Source organism: Dermochelys coriacea, chromosome 5 (assembly GCF_009764565.3).
Source record: "Dermochelys coriacea isolate rDerCor1 chromosome 5, rDerCor1.pri.v4, whole genome shotgun sequence".
NCBI lineage: Eukaryota > Metazoa > Chordata > Testudines > Dermochelyidae > Dermochelys > Dermochelys coriacea.
In genome coordinates this window covers 72,509,814-72,533,939 of record NC_050072.1, presented here as the reverse complement: position 1 = coordinate 72,533,939, position 24,126 = coordinate 72,509,814, and the positions used below count along the sequence as shown (strand labels likewise).

The following is a 24,126-nucleotide window of genomic DNA, read 5'->3' as shown; positions in this document are numbered from 1 at the left end:
CCCGCCCTCTATCCGGGTTCTAGCCCAGGGCCCTGTGGATCACAGCTGTCTACAGTGTTTCTTGTAACAGCTGTGTGACAGCTACAACTGCCTGGGCTACTTCCCCATGGCCTCCTCCCAACTCCTTCTTTATCCTCACCACAGGACCTTCCTTCTGATGTCTGATAATGCTTGTACTCCTCAGTCCTCCAGCAGTACGTCTTCTCGCTTCCAGCTCCTCACACGCGCCTCACTAACTGAAGTGAGGTCCTTTTTTAATCAGGTGCTCTGATTAGCCTGCCTAACCTAATTGATTCTAGTACCTTCTTAATTGGTTCCAGGAGTCCTAATTAGCCTGCTTGCCACAATTAGTTCCAGCAACTTCCTGATTGTTCTGGAACAGCCCATTATCTTACTCAGGGAAAGGGGACCTGCTTAATCTATGGCTAATGTATTTACCTTCTATCACTCTCTTGTAGCCATCTGGCCTGACCCTGTCACAATATGTACGTACAGTGTCTGCCACAATTGGGCCCCTAAATCCCAATCGTGGCTTTTAAGTGCTACCATAAAATAACCGCTTATGTTTACTGTTATTAATAATAAAGGCTATAAAGAAGTCTGGAATCCTGTTTCATTCACACACTGGTCCAAATCTGAAATAGTTTAGTCTAACACAGAAAGAATCACTGAAAAAGCATAGGAAAATTATACTTTTTCACCTGAGTCCATGCCGAACTGTAAAATATTGAGGGATATTTATCAGGATCTGAGTAAGAATATGTTGAAGTGATTTCGATTATAAAGATAAGGGGAAGACAAAAAATGTCCAGGCAGAGTTTCCGTTACTGGAAATCGTATGAGAAATTTGGGATAACATTAAACAAAACTCTTGTAAGTATTAAAATAGAAATTTCACAACATGAAGTAAGCCACACTGAACAGCAACATCTACTTCCTGAGCAGATGCAAGAAATAAAATATCATTCCCAGGAGGACTCACCATCTATAATCCTTTGACTACTACATACAACTCCAAACATGCTGAACAGCTCTGCCGAAGGACCTCAGAAAAACTAAGGAATTATCTTCTGTACCTTAGATACTCCAAAAGGGACCTTCTCAAAAAAGAGACCAACACATGCTCCAACACACTGGAAGAAAAAAAAATCAGGAAACCTACCTGGACGTCTTGGAGGAAACCCAAAACAACTATCAAATAACTCAATGACAGCCATCCAATACAAAAACAAAACATGGAACCAACTACAGTAACTCCACAACTAACAGACCACCTCTGAGAAAAACCAAGAGACCAGGACCCACCACACAGACACGATACGACACTCCAACCTAGTCAATCAATAAAGATCACCCCAAAAAGAACTGAAGTATCTTCACTCTCCAAAGGACTGAACTTCTGCCCTACCACAGAACCTGATACCATACTAACAAGTGGAAAACTAGAAGAATTCTTCCGCATACGCCACATTGAGGAATTATTTAACAACAATGATGACACCACTCCACAATAACCACATTCCCGCTGATGACCATGAGGAAAAAAGAATCAGTTGACTGGACACCCCCCAGTGGACGAAACTACACACTATTTTTACATCAATTGCTGCTTCCTCCAGAAACTTTGCAGAATTAACAACGTCCCCCAGAAAATCATTCTTGCCACGATGGACGTCACCTTCCTATACACCAACATCCTTCATCATGACAGCATCACTGCCTGCCTCAAATACCTACAAGATAACGTACAACACTAGGAAATCCACCCTAAACACATCACCAAACTCAACCATTTCATCCTCACCCATCACAGTTTTACATTCAGCAACAAACTCTTTGTCGAAGCCATGGGAACAGCTCGCGATACTAGGAGATGGCTCTCCAATGCAAACCTCTTCATGGGCTACCTCAAGAAGTATTTCTTGAAAAATGTACTATGGAACTAATGATATACCTGAGACACATTGATGCTATTTTCATCCTCTGGAGAGATGACCTAAATGCTGTCTTACATTTCCACCACAACTTCAACAACCACCAACCACCTAGAATACTAGAATACTCCCACACTAGCATCAACTTCTTGGATGCCACGATCAGCTTCAACAATGGAATGTTACAGAAGGGCTATATCCAAGAAAACCCTGGATCACCACACTTAAATAGATCCAGTAATTAACCCAGACACACCAATAAATCTGTTATGTGCAGCCAGGTACTCAAATACTACAGAATTTGCTCCAAGGCGAAAGTCTGGGATACATACTTTATCAAACTTAAAACCACCTTCAGCAAACAAGAACACTCCACTAGAGAAGTAAATCGCATCATAGAATGGCCCACCTAAATAGCCCAGGACAACCTGCTTCAATACAGAAAAAAAACCCGCTGACCAAACACCCCTAATTTTCACCTACCACCCCACATTGGAACCCATATGGGGTACCATCAAACAATTACAACCCATTCTTGATGGAGACCCTATCCTGAAAGAAATCATCTTCCCTCTTTTGGCCTTCAAACAACCCCCCCAACCTCACCAAGCTAATCATTAGAAGCAAGCTTCTCACAGACCAGGCACACCAACTTAAAGCAACACTAGACCCTGTTAGAACAGATGCAAAACCTACAGACATATCTCCACTGTTATGACAATCAATACTACACAACAACACACATTTCAAGATTCATGGGTCCTACTCATGCCTATCACAAGTGGCGTACCTCATCCAGAGCATTAAATGCCCCCAACAACTATACGGGTGAAACCAGACAACCACTACACTCTCAAACGAACTCTCAGAGAAAAATGATAAAAGACAAAAATATCATGTCATGCATGAGTGAACAATTTTCACAAAGCAATCACTCCATATCGGACCTCTCAGTCCTAGTCCTCAAAGGTAACCTGCATCACACCTTCAAAAGGCAAACATGGGAACTTAAATTCAGAACTCTGCTAGACACTAAAACCAGGAATTCAAAGACATTGGTTTTAAGACTGATGACAACAATTGGTAATACACTTCTCTGCCTCCTAACCCTTAATTGTCCATTTTATTTTAAGTGGTCTCCTACAGCATGTGTGAGCCCCTTATGTATAGCTATCTGTCCCCCCCTGGATTTAGCTTAGACACTGATTACCTTCCTCAGACATGAAGAGCTCTATGAAGCCCAAAGTTTGCATCTTCCACCAAGAGAAGTTGGTCCAATCAGAGATATTAGCTCACCTACCTTCTCTTTAATATGACAGAAGACTGCGTCTCAAACAAATATGAGAAATACTAACACAATGGGCAGTTTTCAGAGTAGCAGCCGTGTTAGTCTGTATTCACAAAAAGAAAAGGAGTACTTGTGGCACCTTAGAGACTAACAAATTTATTAGAGCATAAGCTTTCGTGAGCTGCATCCGATGAAGTGAGATGTAGCTCACGAAAGCTTATGCTCTAATAAATTTGTTAGTCTCTAAGGTGCCACAAGTACTCCTTTTCTTTTTACAATGGGCAGTATTACTGACATAATAGATAATGTCTAATTTTGTACTGATAACCACTTCGCTTGGGTCTTACTGATACTTTGAGCATGATTTTTAATTAATCTTCAAGTGTTCCCTTAATCTGTTTGAATATAGGAATGCTCTTTTAACTTTATATCCTTTACATGAAATTTCCATTTTTTTCCTTTGGTTTCTCCACAATATATTCTATTTGGGCTGTCAAGCAATTAAAAAAATTAATCACATTTAATCACGCTGTTAAATAATAACAGAATACCATTTATTTAATTATTTTGGATGCTTGCTACATTTTCAAATATATTGATTTTAATTACAGCACAGAATACAAAGTGTATACTGCTCACTTTATATTATTTTTTATTACAAATATGTGCACTATAAAAATTATAAACAAAAGAAACAGTATTTTTCAATTCACCTCAAAGTACTTTAGTGCAATCTCTTTATCATGAAAGTTGAATTTACAAATGTAGAATTATGTACAATAAAAACCTGCATTCAAAAATAAAACAATGTAAAACTTTAGACCCTACAATCAGTCCTACTTCTTGTTCAGCCAATCGCTCAGACAAACAAGTTTGTTGACATTTGCAGAAGATCACGCTGCCTGCTTCTTGTTTACAATGTCACCTGAAAGTAAGAACAGACACTTGCATGGCATTGCTGTGGCCAGCGTCGCAAGATATTTACATGCCACACATGAACTAAAGATTCATATGTCCCTTCATGCTTTAACCACCATTCCAGAGGACCTGCGTCCATGCTGATGACAGGTTCTGCTTGATAATGATCCAAAACAGTGTGGACTGACCCATGTTCATTTTCATAATCCGAGTCAGATGCCAACAGCAGAAGGTTAATTTTCTTTTTTGGTGGTTTGGGTTCTGTAGTTTCTGCATCAGTGTTTTGCTCTTTTAACTTTTCTGAAAGCATGCTCCACACCCCGTCCTGATCAGATTTTGGAAGACACTTCAGATTCTTAAACCTTGGTCCAGTGCTGTAGCTATCTTTAGAAATTTCACATTGGTATCTTCTTTGTATTTTGTTACAAACGAGTTAAGTAATAAGGTTGTGGCCTAATTTAACCTTATCCCTTGCATCATCTTTCTTTCCGCATGTTTTTCTTGTCTCAGTGCAAGAGGCTGGACTAGATCAGTGGTTTTCAAAGGGTGGATCGTGACCCAGTACTGGGTCGTGGTATGTAAGGCACTGGGTTGCCTTGCTCAGCACCCAGGAACCCCAGCGGCTCTGGTCAGCACCACCGACCGGGATGTTAAGAGTCCTGTCAGTGGTGATGCCCAGCTAAGGCAGGCTAGTCCTAACTGTTCCGACACCATACTGCACCCTGGAAGCAGTGGGTCCAGCTTCTAGGCAGGGGGCCACAGGGCTCCACGTGCTGCCCCCACCCTGAGCACCGGCTTCGCACTCCCATTGGCCAGGAACCAGCCAATGGGAGCTGGGGGAGGAGGGGTGGTGCCTGTGGGCGAGAGCTGCATGGAGCCACTTGCACGACTCCACCTAGGATGCAGCAAATATGACCAGAAAGAAAAGTGGAGTTGTGAAAAAAAAATCTGTGAGGCAGCTGGCAATGACATTGTTTGGAATCACTGCTTCATTCACTGCGAAGCTTTGGCGTCCCCAGGGGTATTCCTGCTGATCTTATGGCAGTACTGAAGGAAGCAATTAAAATCGTAAACTTCATTAAAGGGTGCTCACTTCACAGCAGGCTTTCTGAAGTTCTATGCTCAGACATGGGAACAGAACACATGCATTTACTGTTTCACACAAAAATAAGTGGCTGTCATGGAGCACTGTACTTACCAGGGTGTAAAAACCCAGGAACAATATTTATTTTTTTGGGTGGGGAAACAGTAACTTGGCAACTTTGTTTGACGATGACAGTTGGTTAATAGGTTGTCATACCTTGCTGACATTTTCTTGATTTTAAATGAACTAAACTTGAAGTTACAAGGAAGATGCAATGATTTGTTTCAACATTGTGAAGAGATATAAGTAATTCAAAAGTCATTGGCACTGTGGGAAGCACGTCTGAAAAGTAATTGGCCCAGCTACTACATGGTCCCAACACTGTTACAACACATTGAGGAGAACACCACCAGTGAGGAAAAAGTGAATGAAATGAAAATTATCATACAGTTACATCTTGCAGCTCTGTCTGACAGTTTTAGTCGTTATTTCCCAAAAAGGAGTTTGAATATTTGAATGAAAAACGCTGAGTGAAAGATCCTTTTGGTTTCAAAAACCGTGAGGCAATAATGGAGCTAAATCTCGCGTCTGATCAAGACAATGAGCTGCTGCATCTCACCTGTGATAACACTCTGAAAACACGGCACAAGTCAATAAACCTGTCATCATTTTGGATCAGTGTTTTCAAAGAATATCCACAGTTAAGTGAAGTAAGTGTTCTCTTGTTGCTACCTTTTACAACAACCCACATGTGTGAAGTTGGATTTTCAACTTTGACAAGATTAAAAAACTAAAAAAAGAAACTGACTAAATAGTGGACCTGATATGCTGGTAGCCCTTTCATCCTTCAATCCTGACTGGAATGAGATCACGAGGAACACACAGACCCACCAATCACATTAAGTAAGTGAAACTCAACCTGATCGCCTTTATAGTGTTTTGTTTAAAAGTAATGGCTTTGTCTAGTGTTAGTTATGTAAAGTGGGTTAAAGCTGAAATGTATTGCATTATTATGATTTTATGAAAATTATATCTTTTAACTAGAGTTATGTTGGGTGGTGGGCATCAACAATTTTCTTCAAGTGGATCGCGAGGAAAAAAAAATTTGAAAACGCTGGACTAGATTACCTCTCAAAGTCCTTTCCAGGGTTACATTTCTATGAATATACGTGCAGGACAAATAAGAGCCTTCTCATTTTTAATTAAAGTAGAAACAAAATTTGTAAGGGCAGGATTAAAATTTTTAACTTTTAATCTCTCCAAAATATTAAAGAGTTAAGATCCATGATTCTAGTTTTGACCTCTTTCTATTAACAGCAGCAGTATTACAGAATTGTTCAAAGGGTCAAGTTAAACAAAACAATCAGGTTAAATCTGGTTTCTCTTTTTGTCAATTCAAATCTCCTAGTTATGAACTCTAGGAAGCGGACCAAGTCAGTTTATTATAACTTCCTTAACAACTATTTAAATGGCTAACCTCCTTTCTAATGAGGCTCTTTTAATTGTTTTCACATTTTTATATGGCTAAATTGTTTCTTTTTCCACAAGCTTAGCGTCAGATATACATTCTGACAGAAGATATTGAAAGCTTAGAAAATCATGGAGCAGAATGAAAGTTGCAGAATGTATGAGTTCATTGCATTTGCAAGTTTGAATAGCCTAGTTTATATTACTTGAACACTATGGTGAACTAATCTACATAGAGTTCATTATCAACATGTCAGTTTACTCCTACTTATCTGAAAGCCAATTAACTTTTATCCATTTTTAATATCATAATTTCTACCCTTGATATGAAAAATCCAGGATGAGCTTGAGGTCATGTTCAGAAGAAAGTTGTAGTTTTCTTGCACACACACATATCTTCCCTTCTTTTTTTGAACTTTGTAGAAATATAGGGATGGTGCTTTGATTACAATCAACAGGACAGTGAACATTTTTAAAGGGTTTCATGAACAAAGAGCTACCTATGTTAATTCCTAGCAGAAAACAGAACATATAAGGAGGTAGCTACTTAGAGATAACATCCTTTCAAAGTAATAAAGTTACAATTGGGGAGTGGAGGGAGAGAAGAGAGAGGTAGAGCGTTTAAAGGTTAAAACCAGTGACCAGATATGATGTGCCATTTTAAATATATCCATTACTACTACTTCAAACAACAGAAGCGGCTCTTTTGAGTGCCCATAAAAGCTAAGCATCCAGGCTACAGTTCCCACTCATCTTACTTCACCATACCAAAGTGTGCATAATAAAGGTCTACATTTAACACTTCTGCTGGCAGTTCAACATTGCTTTCTCCTACAGCCTTAATCTACACACCTGAAAGAGTGAGTCTTAAAATGAGAAACTACAGATTATGTTGCCAAAAATTAATTTTACATAAACCAGGGATACCAGAAAAGTCCCACTAGTTTGTTTACCTGTTTCATTATGAAAAATCTTAAAAATAATTGGACACTTGACTAATTAAAATTACTTCATATTTATTAAAGTGTTAAAGTGAGAGTTCAATGAAGAAAATGAAGATTGAAGAGTATATTACTTTGATTAATTCATTTTGATAAAACTTTCAGCTATTCTGCTGAGTTATTTACTTAAATGCTTTGGAACTGGTGGTAATGAATTATCAAGGTTATCCAACATTGACACAGTGACATCAGCCTGCATCAGCAGTCAGCAATTGATAATTTCCATTTCTGGTGCCACACAACTCCATTTTGGGTTCTATTTTCAAATATGGGTGAAATGGTCTGCTTGCAAAATTATGCATGCATTCACGAAGGCAAAACCACCCGTTGCTGAAGCAAACAGGGATTTATGGGTACATGAGTTTATGAGTAGGAGTATATTTTTGTTAGTTCATCTGGACTTAATGATGAGCCCTTTATACATGTACTTTGGCGACAAAATTTAGCAAAAGCAGTGGGATTTTATTTCAAACTCAATAATGCAAACTAAAAGAAGACAGTATAGCAGAATAGAAAAAAATGCAGTTTCAGACACATGCGATTTAAAATTACAGTAATAATACTCATTAACCAATAATTAAAAATACTCCCCTTTTGGAGGGATTTTCTACCTCAAATTCTCAAAACTGCTCCTAAGTCTTCTACTAATCCAGTAGAGGGATATTTGTTCACTTACTGTAGAGAGCAGGAATTTTGTACAATACATGTTTTGATACCCATTTTTATATTTAAAAAGTTCTCTACGTGGAAAAACTAAGACACGGCTATGTTCTAAACAGTTCAAAGACGCAATTACCAATAATTTAATAAAATCAAAAGGATAATCCATTCTATTCAGTTTAACTTTAAAAAGTAAAACATAGTTTAAAAAAAAAATTACATTACCTGTGCCCGCTTCTCCATGTCCTGACAAGTACCTAATTGTTCTTCCATGGCAGCTCTGATTTGCCTTGCCTCATATTCTAACTGCCTTCTTGTCATGTCTGTCTGCAAGGAGAACTGGAATCCAAACATGGAAAAGACATTTTAGCAAGCAATTCTGCATAAAAACTATCCTGAAAAAAGCTATTTTGGGTGCTTAATTTTTGGAATTGTGCCTTTAAAATCTAGCAAAAGCCTAAGTTCCAGATGCATTTTCTTTCCTTTTGTTTTTAATAAAATTTACCTTTTTTAAGAACAGAATTGTATTTTTGGTGTCCTAAGAGATTTGTGAACATGTTGTTTAATTAGCTGGTGGCAACAGCTTATTTCCTTTGTTTCTTTCTCAGCTCTTCCCCAGAAGGGAGTGAAAGGGCTTGAGGAACTCCCAAGTGTTCCTTCCTGGGTTCAAGAGGGTTTTTTTGCATTTGGGTGGTGGCAGCGTTTACTAAGCCAAGGTCAGAGAAAAGCTGTAACCTTGGGAGTGTAATACAAGCTTGGAGTGGCAAGTATTAATTTTTAAAATCTTTGTGGGCCTCCACCTTCTGCACTTGAAGTGCCAGAGTGGGGATTCAGCCTTGACACATCCCCTTCTACTAGGGAAAATAAATCCTTGAAGAGGGATAATGGGGTATGCAAGGGAAGTTTTGCATGTCCAGGATTAGAGTAAATCAGGGTACTGAGTGTTGAACTAGGGATAACCTACAGTCAGCATCAAGGGCCCCAGCCTTTGGTGGATCCCCCAGGACCTCTGGGTGGAACCCTGAAGCATTAAGCATGGTGGAAGATAGAAACAAACCTCACTTCTTGATGGGATTACCACCCCATACTCCCACACTATTAAGGAGATCCTGTAGAAGTTCCCTATCCCACAAACTACTTCCAGTGAGTATTTCTGTGGACAGATATGTCCTAGGCTCCTGATTTTAGCATTTTAATATATAGCTTTTTAAAAATATGGCAATGGGCAGAAATTTGGTATACGATTTGCCTATTTACACATTATAAAAAACTAAAAAATAACAACCCTTGTTATCCTGCTTGAGATGTATCTCAAAACTTTATATTTGCTAAATTTAGGTTTACGTTCCATCTCATACGTTGCACATACACTTTGGCCTCTCTTCAATTCTGTTTCTTCAGTGTATCTGAGATTTATCCTAACTCCAGAATATTGGAATGTGTTGGAATTCTTTTCCCTAGGGCATTCATATAGTTAATAATTATAGAGCCAAATTTAAAATTACTTTTCTAATCTTTTAATACAATGTTATTTATTGTCATGTGCCATATATTTTATTTACTTGCCTGAAGGGAAGAAATACTTTTTCCACAGATCAAACTTCACTATACATGAAGCTTCATTAAAAAAAAAAAATCAGACTACATAAAGGTTTTCAACCATACACAATCATATGTAAATGTATATAATTAGGGCTGTCAATTAATCACAGTTAACTCATGCGATTAACTCAAAAAATTAATTGCAGTTTTAATCGCATTGTTAAATAGAATACCAATTTAAATTTATTACCTATTTTTGGGTGTTATTCTACATTTTCAAATATATTGATTTCAATTACAACACAGAATACAAAGTGTATACTTCTCACTTTATTTTTTTATTACAAATATTTGCACTATAAAAATGATAAACAAAAGAAACAGTATTTTTCAATTAATCTCATAAAGTACTTTAGTTCAATTTCTTTATCGTGAAAGTGCAACTTACAAATGTAGATTTTTTGTTACGTAACTGCACTCAAACACAAAATAATGCAAAACTTTAGAGCCTACAAGTCCACTCAGTCCTACTTTTTGTTCAGCCAATTGCTAAGACAAACAAGTATGTTTACATTTACGGGAGACATAAATGTTTACATTTACGGGAGACTCTTCCTGTTTACAATGTCGCCTGAAAGTGAGAACACGTGTTTGCATGGGACTTTTGTAGCTGGCATTGCAAGGTATTTTCATACCATATATGCTAAACATTTGTATGCCCCTTCATACTTTGGCCATCATTCCAGAGGACATGCTTCCATGTTGATGACAGTTATTAAAAAAAGAATGCATTAATTAAATTGTGACTGAACTCTTTGGGGGGACAATTGTACGTCTCCAGCTCTATTTTACCCACATTCTGCCATATATTTCATGTTATAGTAGTCTCAGATGATGACTCAGCACTGTTCTTCATTTTAAGAATACTTTTGCTGCAGATTTCACAAAACGCAAAAAGATAGCAATGTAAGATTTCTAAAGATAGCAACAGGACTTGACCCAAGGTTTAAGAATCTGAAGTGCCTTCCAAAATCTGAGAGGAACGAGGGGTGGAACATGCTTTCGGAAGTCTTAAAAGAGCAACACTCTAATGTGGAAGTTACAGAACCCAAACCATCAAAATCAACCTTCTGCTGATGGCATCTGACTCAGATGATGAAAATGAACATGTGTCAGTCTGTACTGTTTGGATAATTATCGAGCAGAACCTGTCATCAGCATGGACACGTGTCCTCTGGAATGGTGGTCGAAGCATGAAGAGGCATATGACTCTTAAGCGTCTCTGGCACGTAAAAATATTGTGATGCCAGCTACAACAATGCCATGTGAATGCCTTTTCTCACTTTTAGGTGACACTGTAAACAAGAAGTGGGCAGCATTATCTCCCACTAATGTAACAAACTTGTTTGAGCGATTGGCTGAATAAGAAGTAGAACTGAGTGGACTGTAGGCTCTGAAGTTTTACATTGTTTTATTTTTGAATGCAGTTTTTTTTGTACATAATTCTATATTTGTAAGTTCAACTTTCATGATAAAGAGATTGCACTACAGTACTTGTATTAGGTGAATTGAAAAATACATTTTCTTTTGTTTCTTATAGTGCAAATAAGGCCTGGGTAGAGACCGTCGAATCGTGGAAGTCAACGAATGGCTACGCAGGTGGTATCGGAGAGAAGGCTTTGGAGTCTTTGACCATGGGATGGTGTTCCAAGAAGGAGGAGTGCTAGGCAGAGACGGGCTCCACCTAACGAAGAGAGGGAAGAGCATCTTCGCAAGCAGGCTAGCTAACCTAGTGAGGAGGGCTTTAAACTAGGTTCACCAGGGGAAAGGAGATCAAAGCCCTGAGGTAAATGGGGACGTGGGATACCGGGAGGAAGCACGAGCAGGAGAACACGAAAGGGGAGGGCTCCTGCCTCATACTAAGAAAGGAGGACAAACAGCAAGTTATCTCAAGTACCTATACACGAATGCAAGAAGCCTGGGAAACAAGCAGGGAGAACTGGAAGTTTGGCACAATCAAGGAATTATGATGTGATTGGAATAACAGACTTGGTGGGATAACTCACATGACTGGAGTACTGTCATGGATGGATATAAACTGTTCAGGAAGGACAGGCAGGGCAGAAAAGGTGGGGGAGTTGCATTGTATGTAAGAGAGAAGTATGACTGCTCAGAGCTCCGGTATGAAACTGCAGAAAAACCTGAGCGTCTCTGGATTAAATTTAGAAGTGTGAGCAACAAGGGTGATGTCGTGGTGGGAGTCTGCTATAAACCACCGGATCAGGGGGATGAGGTGGACGAGGCTTTCTTCCGGCAACTAATGGAAGTTACTAGATCGCAGGCCCTGGTCATGGCAGACTTCAATCACCCTGATATCTGCTGGGAGAGCAATACAGCGGTGCACAGTCAATCCAGGAAGTTTTTGGAAAGTGTAGGGGACAATTTCCTGGTGCAAGTGCTGGAGGAACCAACTAGGGGCAGAGCTCTTCTTGACCTGCTGCTCACAAACCAGGAAGAATTAGTAGGGGAAGCAAAAGTGGATGGGAACCTGGGAGACAGTGACCATGAGATGGTCGAGTTCAGGATCCTGACACAAGGAAGAAAGGAGAGCAGCAGAATACGGACCCTGGACTTCAGAAAAGCAGACTTTGACTCCCTCAGGGAACTGATGGGCAGGATCCCCTGGCAGAATAACATGAGGGGGAAAGGAGTCCAGGAGAGCTGGCTGTATTTTAAAGAATCCTTATTGAGGTTACAGGGACAAACCATCCCGATGTGTAAAAAGAATAGTAAATATGGCAGGTGACCAGCTTGGCTTAACAGTGAAATCCTTGCTGATGTTAAACACAAAAAAGAAGCTTACAAGAAGTGGAAGACTGGACATATGACCAGGGAAGAGTATAAAGATATTGCTCGGGCATGCAGGAGTGAAATCAGGGAGGCCAAATCACACCTTGAGGTGCAGCTAGCAAGAGATGTTAAGAGTAATAAGAAGGGTTTCTTCAGGAATGTTAGCAACAAGAAGTCAAGGAAAGTGTGGGCCCCTTACTGAATGAAGGAGGCAACCTAGTGACAGAGGATGTGGAAAAAGCTAATGTACTCAATGCTTTTTTTGCCTCTGTCTTCACGAACAAGGTCAGCACCCAGACTGCTGCACTGGGCAGCACAGCAATGGGAGGAGGTGACCAGCCCTCTATGGAGAAAGAAGTGGTGCGGGACTATTTAGAAAAGCTGGACGAGCACAAGTCCATGGGGCCAGATGTGTTGCATCTGAGAGTGCTAAAGGAGTTGGCAGATGTGATTGCAGAGCCATTGGCCATTATCTTTGAAAACTCATGGCTATCGGGGGAGGTCCCGGATGACTGGAAAAAGGCTAATGTAGTGCCCATCTTTAAAAAAGGGAAGGAGGATGATCCTGGGAACTACAGGCCAGTCAGCCTCACCTCAGTCCCTGGAAAAATCATGGAGCAGGTCCTCAAGGAATCACTTAGAGGAGAGGAAAGTGATCAGGAACAGTCAGCATGGATTCACCAAGGACAAGTCATGCCTGACTAATCTAATTGCCTTCTATGATGAGATAACTGGCTCTGTGGATGAGGGGAAAGCAGTGGACGTGTTGTTTCTTGACTTTAGCAAAGCTTTTGACACGGTCTCCCACAGTATTCTTGCCAGCAAGTTAAAGAAGTATGGGCTCGATGAATGGCCTATAAGGTAGCTAGAAAGCTGGCTAGATTGTCGGGCTCAACAGGTAGTGATCAATGGCTCCATGTCTAGTTGGCAGCCGGTATCAAGTGGAGTGCCCCAAGGGTCGGTCCTCGGGCCAGTTTTGTTCAATATCTTCATTAATGATCTGGAGGATGGTGTGGATTGCATCCTCAGCAAGTTTGCAAATGACACTAAACTGGGAGGAAAGGTAGATATGCTGGAGGGTAGGGATAGGATACAGAGGGCCCTAGACAAATTAGAGGATTGGGCCAAAAGAAATCTGATGAGGTTCAACAAGGACAAGTGCAGAGTCCTGCACTTAGGACAGAAGAATCCCATGCACCGCTATAGACTAGGGACCGAATGGCTAGGCAGCAGTTCTGCAGAAAAGGACCTAGGGGTTACAGTGGACGAGAAGCTGGATATGAGTCAACAGTGTGCCATTGTTGCTAAGAAGGCCAATGGCATTTTGGGCTGTATAAGTAGGGGCATTGCCAGCAGATCGCGGGACGTGATTGTTCCCCTCTATTCGACATTGGTGAGGCCTCATCTGGAGTACTGTGTCCAGTTTTGGGCCCCACACTACAAGAAGGATGTGGAAAAATTGGAAAACGTCCAGTGGAGGGCAACAAAAATGATTAGGGGACTGAAACACATGACTTATGAGGAGAGGCTGAGGGAACTGGGATTGTTTAGTCTGCAGAAGAGAAGAATGAGGGGGGATTTGATAGCTGCTTTCAACTACCTGAAAAGGGGTTCCAGAGAGGATGGATCTAGACTGTTCTCAGTGGTAGCAGATGACAGAACGAGGAGTAATGGTCTCAAGTTTCAGTGGGGAATGTTTAGGTTGGATATTAGGAAAAACTTTTTCACTAGGAGAGTGGTGAAACACTGGAATGCGTTACCTAGGGAGGTGGTGGAATCTCCTTTCTTAGAAGTTTTTAAGGTCAGGCTTGACAAAGCCCTGGCTGGGATGATTTAGTTGAGGATTGGTCCTGCTTTGAGCAGAGGGTTGGACTAGATGACCTCCTGAGGTCCCTTCCAACCCTGATATTCTAGGATTCTATTTATAATCAAAAATTAATATTAAGTGAGCACTGTACACTTTGTATTCTCTGTTATAACTGAAACCAATATATCTGAATATGTAGAAAACATCCAAAATATTTATATTAAAAAGATCACACAATTCATCTTTTTAATCACTTGACAGCCCTAGTTTTAATGTTATATTCCTTGCATTTATACAATGTTATATGTGGACTGTAATGTCTGTAATATAGTTTAACAATCTGGAGCAGAGACTAAATCTTCTAAGTTTTGTACAACGGCAGGCAATTTTTTGGAGTTCAAATATATCTGAGTTCCATTACAAGAGTCCCTCTGTGCTAGGTGCTTGCCCCAAAGAGATAATCTGTCTAATGCAGCGATTACCAACCTGTGGCTCCGCAGCCATATGCGACTCTTCTGAAGTTAATATGCAGCTCCTTGTATAGGCACTGACACCAGAGCTGGAGCTACAGGTGTCATACTTTCCAATGTGCCAGGGGGTTCTCACTGTTCAACCCCTGGTTCTTCCACAGGCCCTGCCCCCATTCCACCCCCCTCCTTTGAGCCTGCCATGCCCTCGCTCCTCCCGCTCCCCCTCCCCGAGCTTCCTGCATGCCACGAAACAGCTGATCAAGAAGTGCAGGAAAGGAGGGGGAGGCGCTGACTGGCGGGGCTGCAGGTGGGCAGGAGGCGCTGGAAGCGGGGAGCAGCTGACATATTACTGTAGCTCTTTGCAATGTACATTGCTAAATTCTGGCTCCTTCTCAGGCTGGCCACCCCAGTCTAATGGGTAACAATGGAATTTTGACTGCTAGCACCTGCACGAGATATTTCTTCAACTACCCTACTTAAATATAGTATACTGTGTATGTGATAACTAAAATCATGGGTAATCTGCACGAACATTCCAGATCGCCAATGAACAATGATAAATAAGAAACCAGATAACTCAGTAGGAAACAATGACATGAATGCTAACATCTTTAGTTTAGGCTCTTGTGACAGCAAATGAAAAGATGATTTGAGATCTTAAAGGATGCAATGTAAAAAAAGAAGAGAAAAGAGGAGAATCAACTGTAAATTTGGAATATAATGATTATTTGCTTGAAGTCAAATTAACAAAGTAAGATTCAGAAACAGTAAACAAACTGGGTGGTCAATTTTATAATCTTCTGATTTATCTTGCCTCCAACACTGAAAGCAGTGTCTTTTCTTCCAACTAAGCAGAGGGTACTGGAAGACAGTCAGGAAACAGGGACAGTGATTTTAATGTGCTTGAAACAGAAAGAGCACAATAAGATTTTAAAAGAAAAGAAAATTATTATAGTGAATAAGTCTTGCATACCAGCACATGCTAAAGCTGAACCACTGTTCTTCCTCTGCACAGATTACAAAATGTATCCTGAGCTACGCACACCCTCTCTGGTTGAGGCACTGTTCAATAACTTACTCTCCCTGATCATGTTAGCACTCAGGAGGTAACAATTCAGGATGTTGGACAGTAAGAGTAAGAGCGTAGTTGGAAGAGGAAGAAAAGAAGTGAGAGAGGTGGATAAGTCTATTTCTATGAGGTGCTAAGAACTCATCGCCCAGTGAAGTTAGTCAAACCATGTCTAGTGCTTTTTTCCATGACTTTAGTGGGAGCTCAGGTTGCTCAGCACTTTGCAGGATCAGGCTGTCTGAATTGGTGGAAAATAGAATTAAGTGCATATATTAAAATGCACAATATATCTTTATTTTAGTAAGACTTTTGATACAATCCCACATGACATTCTCATAAGGAAACTAGGGAAATGTGTTCTAGATGAAATTACTGTATGGTGGGTACAAAATCGGTTGAATAAACCATACTCAAACAATAGTTATCTATTAGGCAGTCATTGTTTACATCAACACATTTGTAGATAGCTCACTAAACCAGTCTGTATATGAGGGAGGAACTGCAGATTTCCATTTTCTCAAAATAACTCTTTTGACCACTAACACAGTTACTGCAATTCGTTTCCTAATGTTAACTTGTAATACCAACTCATCCAGCACCCCTAAACTATATAAGCTTGGTAAAGGAAACAGTGACAAAGTTTTTGAGTGAGCACAAACTATATAGCATTCCAGAACACATGCATTTTCTGACAGGTATACAGAATACTGTACTTGACATGTGGCTGTTTGCATCTCCAACATTCACTGTGCGTTGCCCATTTAACCTTAAACAATTGTTCTGGAGTCCAGTGTACCTTTCTAATATCTTGTTCTGGAAGCATCACAAGGATAAAGAACTTGAAGTATATTTCACATTAACCTAGATATCCTCCCAAATTTCTGTTGAGATGGTGAAGATAAACTCTTTTCCCCATTTTTCTTTGAGACTGAGATTGAGAGGGTACTGCAAAGCATTAAGTCAGTCACCTATAAGTAATTCCTACAAGGTGACTTTTGTTTCCTTATTTCCCAATATGTTCTTCAAGAGGTAAGAGAATTGAAACAGACGAATTGTTCCCTATTCTTGCATGAATCCTTAAGCATAGCCACTGAAAGAACTGTGAAACAGCAGTAGCTGGTATTTGTTACACATGTAATTTAAGGAGATCAATCTTGTATTTTATCTTTAATTTTTGTTAATCCTTCTTCTATCCAAATTGCATGGATGGAAAGTGTGAGGCTGGCCTTGATCCTTAGGCATGGGTTTTTCCATAATGATACAAGAAGAGATTTAGCAAGACTGGATGATGTAATTGTCATAATATGTTGCAGGATGCCCCATGAAGTTGCAAAGATTAAAACTTTCCCTTTGGGTGTGGGTAACCTCTCTATGTATATAAAATAAGAGAGGAAAGCAAACAGCATAGCTAAACTTTTTTTTAATCTCGAACCAGACTCGCGTGTATTTAAAGCTACTGGAAGAGTACCACCTTACAAAAGGACACATTTGGAATTCTAGATTATATAGATAAAAATCTGGCAACCCAATGTCTCCAGTTGCCCAAGTTTTTAGGGTATTGTGTGAAAAATGAGGATGTTTTTTATCCCATATAAATTGCATGATAATCCCACTTATTCGAGCAAAGAGCGAGGGAGAGACCTTGCAAGGCAACAGGCTAACAATATAAGTCAATCTTTGGCAGATATTCATTTTGGCTATTTCTGTTCCCGCGGTAAAGATAGAGGGAGGAGATGCCAGCTCTCTACATCCTTAGAAATTTCTTTTAATATATATATATACTTATTTATTTTATAGCCCATATTTATAGAAACAATTTTGGGAAGATTAGGACAAATCTTAATACCTAAATAAGTTATTTCCTTGTATATCTAAAATGGAAAATGCTGAAACTGAGAAGGATCTGGTCTTTTGCATATATCCATTGCTTGCAATTTATTCCAGTTAATGTAAAAACCAAAGATGTCAACTATACGGGACTGATGAGAAGGGATTTTTTAACAGTACAAAAACGTCATCAGAATATAAACTGATTTTGTGTTCTTCCCTGTTTATAAATCACCCCTTCAGTGTCTGAGTGCTGAAGTAAATACATTGCCAGTGGTTTAAGAGAGCAATTAAAAAGGAGTCGCATCCCTTTTTTTAGCTGAAGTATGGGAGAAATAATTCCATTAGTTTATACTAAAGCGAAGGGAGAGTTATATAATACACTGACCCAATTCAGGAATATTGGTCCAAATCCGAATTTTTTTTTTTTTAGGACAGCCATTAGATAAAGCCATTCAATCTTTTCAAAGGCCTTCTACACATCTAGAGATAAGGCTATGGAGGGAACATTTGATATCTAAACTTTCTGGATCAAGTGATTGATTTTTCTCCTATTATCAGCAGCTAATCTTGCTTTAATAAAACTGCTGTGATTTGAGCATCTATTGATGGGAAGATGGTGTTCAGTCATGTCATTAAAATTTTTGCAATTATTTTGCAATCTGTGTTCAATATAGATATGGGGAGGAAGTTATCACCATCTTTTTTGATATTAAAGTAATGAAAGCAGTTCTCATTTCATGAGACATGGTTCCTTTTCTGGAATGTTTCAATGAAGATCTTTGAAAAAACAAAAAGGAGTATTTATGGCACCTTAGAGACTAACAAATTTATTTGAGCATAAGCTTTCGTGATGAAGTGAGCTATAGCTCACGAAAACTTCTGCTCAAATAAATTTGTTAGTCTCTAAGGTGCCCCATGTACTCCTTTTCTTTTTGCGAATACACACTAACATGGCTGCTACTCTGAAACCTTTGAAAGAACAGAAGATGCTAATTACAAAATGTTTTGTAGAAATCTGCCAGAAAGCCATCCATCCCAGGAGCCTTGCTGGAATTCATATTTTTTTGTAGCCTGTTCAATCTCTTATTTTGTGAAAGCTTTGTCCAGAAACAACAATTGTTCAGAAAGGGGTATTAAAATGTAGGCCTGCAATGAAATGATCAAATGTGTAGAGTCAAACTGGTTGTCTGATTTATATAAAGCTTGACAGAATTGGTTAAATTGATTATTTAAATCTGTTGATTCAAGGATGGCATTCCCGTCTTCTTGTAATAAGGAAGAAATGTTGTTGGCTAGTGCCATCCTAAGTTTTATGGTGAGCAGCTTACATGCTTTATCTCCCCATTCATAATATCTTTGTTTGACTTTGTTGAGTGTCAGTTTGACTTGGCTGGATAAGCTTTCATTATATTTATATTTGGTATTGATTAGAGAACATAGAAGGTTTTCATTATTTGGGTTAATTTTGTGCATTCTCTGAAACTCACCTACTAGATAGAAAGTCTAGTAAATTGAGTCCCTCTCTCTCTTCTTTTGGGTAGCATACTTTATGCATTCACCATTACAGTAGCTTTCAGAGTTTCCCCAAGAGATAGTAGCTGAGGAATTGTGTAAATATTTTCTTGTACAATGTTAGAGATGACTGAATCAACTATAGAAAATATTTTTGCATCTTTTAGTAGCAGTGTTCAGGTTGCACCCAGAAAATTTCAATGAGGTGTAATCAGCTTCTATAGTAAGTAGGGCGGTTACGCGATTAAAAACATTAATCATGCGATTAATCGCACTGTTAAACAATAATTAATCGCACTGCTAAACAATAATAGAATACCATTTATTTATTTTCTATGTTTTCATATATATTGATTTCAGTTACAACACAGAATAAAAGTGTACAGCGCTCACTTTCTATTTATTTGAATACAAATATTTGTACTGTAAAAAAACAAAACAGTATATTTCAATTTACCTAAGTACTGTAATGTAATCTCTATCATGAAAGTTGAACTTACAAATGTTGAATTATGTATAAAATGTAACTGCATTCAAAAATAAAACAATGTAAAACTTTAGAGCCAACAAGTCCACTAAGTCCTGCTTCAGCCAATCGCTCAGATAAACAAGTTTGGTTATATTTGCAGGAGATAATGGTGCCTGCTTCTTGTTTACAATGTCACCTGAAAGTGAGAACAGTCATTCCCATGCCACTGTTGTAACCGGTGTCGCAAGATATTTATGTGGCCGATATGCTAAAGATTCATATATGCCTTCATGCTTCAGCCATCATTCTAGAGGATATGCATCCATGCTGATGATGGGTTCTGCTCAACAACAATCCAAAGCAGAGAGGACCGACGCATGTTCATTTTCATAATCTGAGTCAGATGCCACCAGCAGAAGGTTGATTTTTTTTTTTTGGTGGTTCGGATAGTGTAGTTTTCGTATTAGAGTGTTGCTCTTTAAAGACTTCTGAAAGCATGCTCCACACCTTGTCCCTCAGATTTTGGAAGGCACTACAGATTCTTAAACCTTAGGTCGAGTGCTATAGCTATTTTTAGAAATCTCACATTGCTATCTTCTTTGCGTTTTGTCAAATCTGCAGTGACAGTGTTCGTAAATCAAACAATATGTGCTGGGTCATCATCCGAGACTGCTATAACATGAAATATATGGCAGAATAAGAGTAAAACAGAGCAGGGGACATGCAATTCTCCCCCAAGGAGTTCAGTCACAAATTTAATTAACACACTATTTTTTTTTTAGCAATCATCATCAGCATGGAAGCATGTCCTCCAGAATGGTGGCTGAAACATGAAGGGGTATATGACTGTTTAGAATATCTGGCACAGATACCTTCCAACACCAGCTACAAAAGTGCCATGCAAATGCCTGTTCTCACTTTCAGGGGACATTGTAAATAAGAAGCAAGCAGCAGTATCTTCTGTAAATGTAAACAAACTTGTTTGTCTTAGTGATTGGCTGAACAAGAAGTAGGACTGAGTGGACTTGTAGGCTCTAAAGTTTTACATTGTTTTTAAGTGCAGTTATGTAACAAAAAATCTACATTTGTAAGTTACACTTTCACGATAGAGATTGCACTACAGTACTTGTATGAGGTGAATTGAAAAATACTATGTCGTTTATCATTTTTACAATGCAAATATTTGTAATCAAATATAAATATAAAGTGAACACTGTACACTTTGTATTCTGTGTTGTAATAGAAATCAATATATTTGAAAATGTAGAAAACATCCAAAAATATTTAATAAATTTCAATTGGCTTTGTATTGTTTAACAGTACGATTACTCGCGATTAATTTTTTTAATCGCCGTTAATTTTTTTTTTAGTTAATCGTGTGAGTTAACTGTGATTAATCAACAGCCCTAATGGTAAGTATAATTGGAGCATGACATGAAATTAATCTATCATCAATAGTTGCTTCTAGGCATGCCGGAATCAGTTCTGAGTACACAAGAAAAAAGTCAGTTCTGGAGTAAGACGAATGTACTATGGAGAAATATGTATAGTCATGCTCCTGGGGGTGTCTCAGTTTCAATATATATTTTAAATCAAGTTAATTCATTAATAATGAGGGTTGGCCTATTCTGCTTTGTAATTGAATTTGTCCAGATGCCTATCTAGCATAGTATTCCAATTGCTTCCCAGCATTACAGGACAGTCTTTTTTTTTATTAGAAAGAATGTCTGCAGTGTTTTTGAAAAATTCAGAATTACCTCCACTTAGATTGTTAATGCTTCCTAGAATTAGCTTTCTGAAATTGATACAGCCTTCAAGAAGAATGCATCTTCCTTCAGGCTCAGACCAAGTCCGTATACATTGAAAAGTTATACTTTTATGCATTAGAATGGATGTGCCTCTCCTCTTAGAATTCAGTGATGAATGATATTCCTTCTTGATTCTATTGGCATCTATTTCTGCTAGATGAGTTCCTGCAATAAAGCTACCTAGCACTTTTTTGATCTGTGGTGTATCAGAATTTTAATTCTCTAACAGAAATGTTTGGAAGAAATATGAGGATGTCTGGTCAGACATGAAGCAATTGCATACTTTTGCAATTTAAGTATATATTAGTCCCTGATACTCATAGGTTATGGTCTCGCTTATTTATCTGTTTAGTCACTTAAATTAATCAATCTCTGGCATGACTTGAATGGGGGTTCAGGGTTTTTTGTTTTTTTTCCAGGTCTGGTAAATAATGAATGCTGAATTTTGTTATTTATAGGCTATTTCCATCTTGTGCATGTGTTTATATTTTATATAAAAACAATAAAAATAAAAGTTTAGAAGAGTGGTTATCAATGGTACATTGTCAAACTGAGAGGACACATCTAGTGAGGTCGTAAAGGGGTCTGTTCTAGGTCCGGTACTATTCAATACTTTCATTAATTACTTGGCTAATGGAGTGAAAAGTCTATGTTTAAAATATATGCATGACACCAAGAGACAGGTTGCAAGCACTTTGGAGGACAGTATTAGAATTCAAAACAACCTTGAAAAATTGGCCTGAAATCAACAAGATGAAGATCAATAAAGGGCAAAATGCTACACTTAGGAAGAAACACACAAAATAGGGAATAACTGGCTATGCCAATTGTTCCCAAACTTTTTGTGTCGTGACCCTCCTTACCCATAATGGAACCTCTCCGTGCCCCACAGGGAGCTGCGGTTGGTAGCTGGGGCCAGGAGCGGGGGTCAGGGACTACAGTTCAAGCTGCGTCTGCGTCCAGGAGTGGGGCTGCAGCTGCGGCCGTGGCTGGGAGTAGAGGCTGAGGCCTGGGTGGAGCTAGGAGCAGAGAGGAGCTGGGTGGTGCTCCCTCCCCTCTCCCACATAGGGGCTGGCCCAGACCCGGCTGCACCCCATTGAATATTCCTCTGTGCCCCCTACAGGGGTGCGCCCCACCATTTGGGGACCACTAGGCTATGCAGTAGTATTGCTGAAAGGGATCTGGGCATTGTTGTGGATCACAAACTGAATATGAGTCAATATGTAATGAAGCTGCAAAAAAGACTAACATTCTAAGGTGTATCAACAGGAGTATCGAATGTAAGACACAGGAGGTAACTCCACTGATCTACTCAGCCCTGGTGAAGCCTCAGCTGCAATACTAATCTCCAGTTCTGGGTTCTATACTTTAAGAAAGATGTGGACAAATTGGAGAAAGTCCAGAGGAGAGCTACAGAAATTACAAAATGTTTAGAAAATATGACCTATGAAGAAAGATTAAAAAAACTTGGTATGTTTAATATTGAGAAAAGAGAACTAAGGGGGGAACTGATAACAGTCTTCAAATATGTTAAGGGCTATTATAATAGGGATGGTGATCAATTGTTCTCCATGTCCATTGAAGATAGGACAAGAAGTAATGGGCTTATTCTGCAGTAAGGAAGATTTAGGTTAGACAGAAGGAAAAACTTTCTATCTATCTATAAAGATAGCTAAACATTGGAACAGGCTTCCAAGGAAGGTTGTGGAATTCCTGTCATTGGACATTTTTGAGAAAAGGTCAGACAAACACCTGTCAGGGATGGTCTAGATACATTTGGTCTGGCTTCAGTGCAGGGGTCTGGACGAGGTGACCTCTTGAGGTCCCTTTCTGACCTACATTTCTATGATTCAAAACTGTTTTGTTCAAAATGTGATACAATTGGCATAATATGACGTGTGTCTTTACCATTACATATTTACTGTTAGAACTGTTTCAGAAAAGTTTAATAATACAGTACATGTTTCCTGCTAAAGTCCTCAGCCTTAATTATTCATAGTAAAAAAGTCAATGTTGCTGTAGTATTTTTTCATTCCCATTTATTGTGCTGCAGGTGACAAAGCGAAGGCCCAGAGGGTCAGCTGCAGCTGCAAAATCTATACCCATATTTCATTACTGAAGTTGTATCTTTGGCTAACATAATACTGTTCTCAAAGTTAAAGAAAATTATGAAGCTGCTAGAAATTAAGGACTTTAATGTAGAATGTCAAAAGAGTAAAAATACCATATTTTAATTAACCCTGCATGAGATTTTACCATGTTCCTCCCTATGAGGGGGGCTTCTTGCATGGATTTTTCCTTGTAAAATGACATCTGAAAGCAGGCAATTGCTGGTATTGGTGCAATTATAATTCTTTAAACAGAATATTTGATATTTATTTGGAGCATAGGAAACACTTCACCAAAAAAAGAATTTT

The 24,126-nt window shown here is 39.0% G+C and overlaps 1 protein-coding gene across 11 annotated transcripts in view; it reads right to left on the bottom strand.

Moving 5' to 3' along the window:
• APC (APC regulator of WNT signaling pathway) overlaps positions 1–24,126 on the bottom strand; it is a 191,565-nt gene that overhangs the window by 61,374 nt on the left and 106,065 nt on the right. For all 11 annotated transcript variants that reach the window (XM_038401215.2, XM_043515560.1, XM_043515559.1 and 8 more), the window contains one exon: positions 8,578–8,691. In XM_038401215.2, the coding sequence (XP_038257143.1) occupies positions 8,578–8,691 (114 nt within the window). The remainder of the gene's footprint in view (positions 1–8,577; positions 8,692–24,126) is intronic.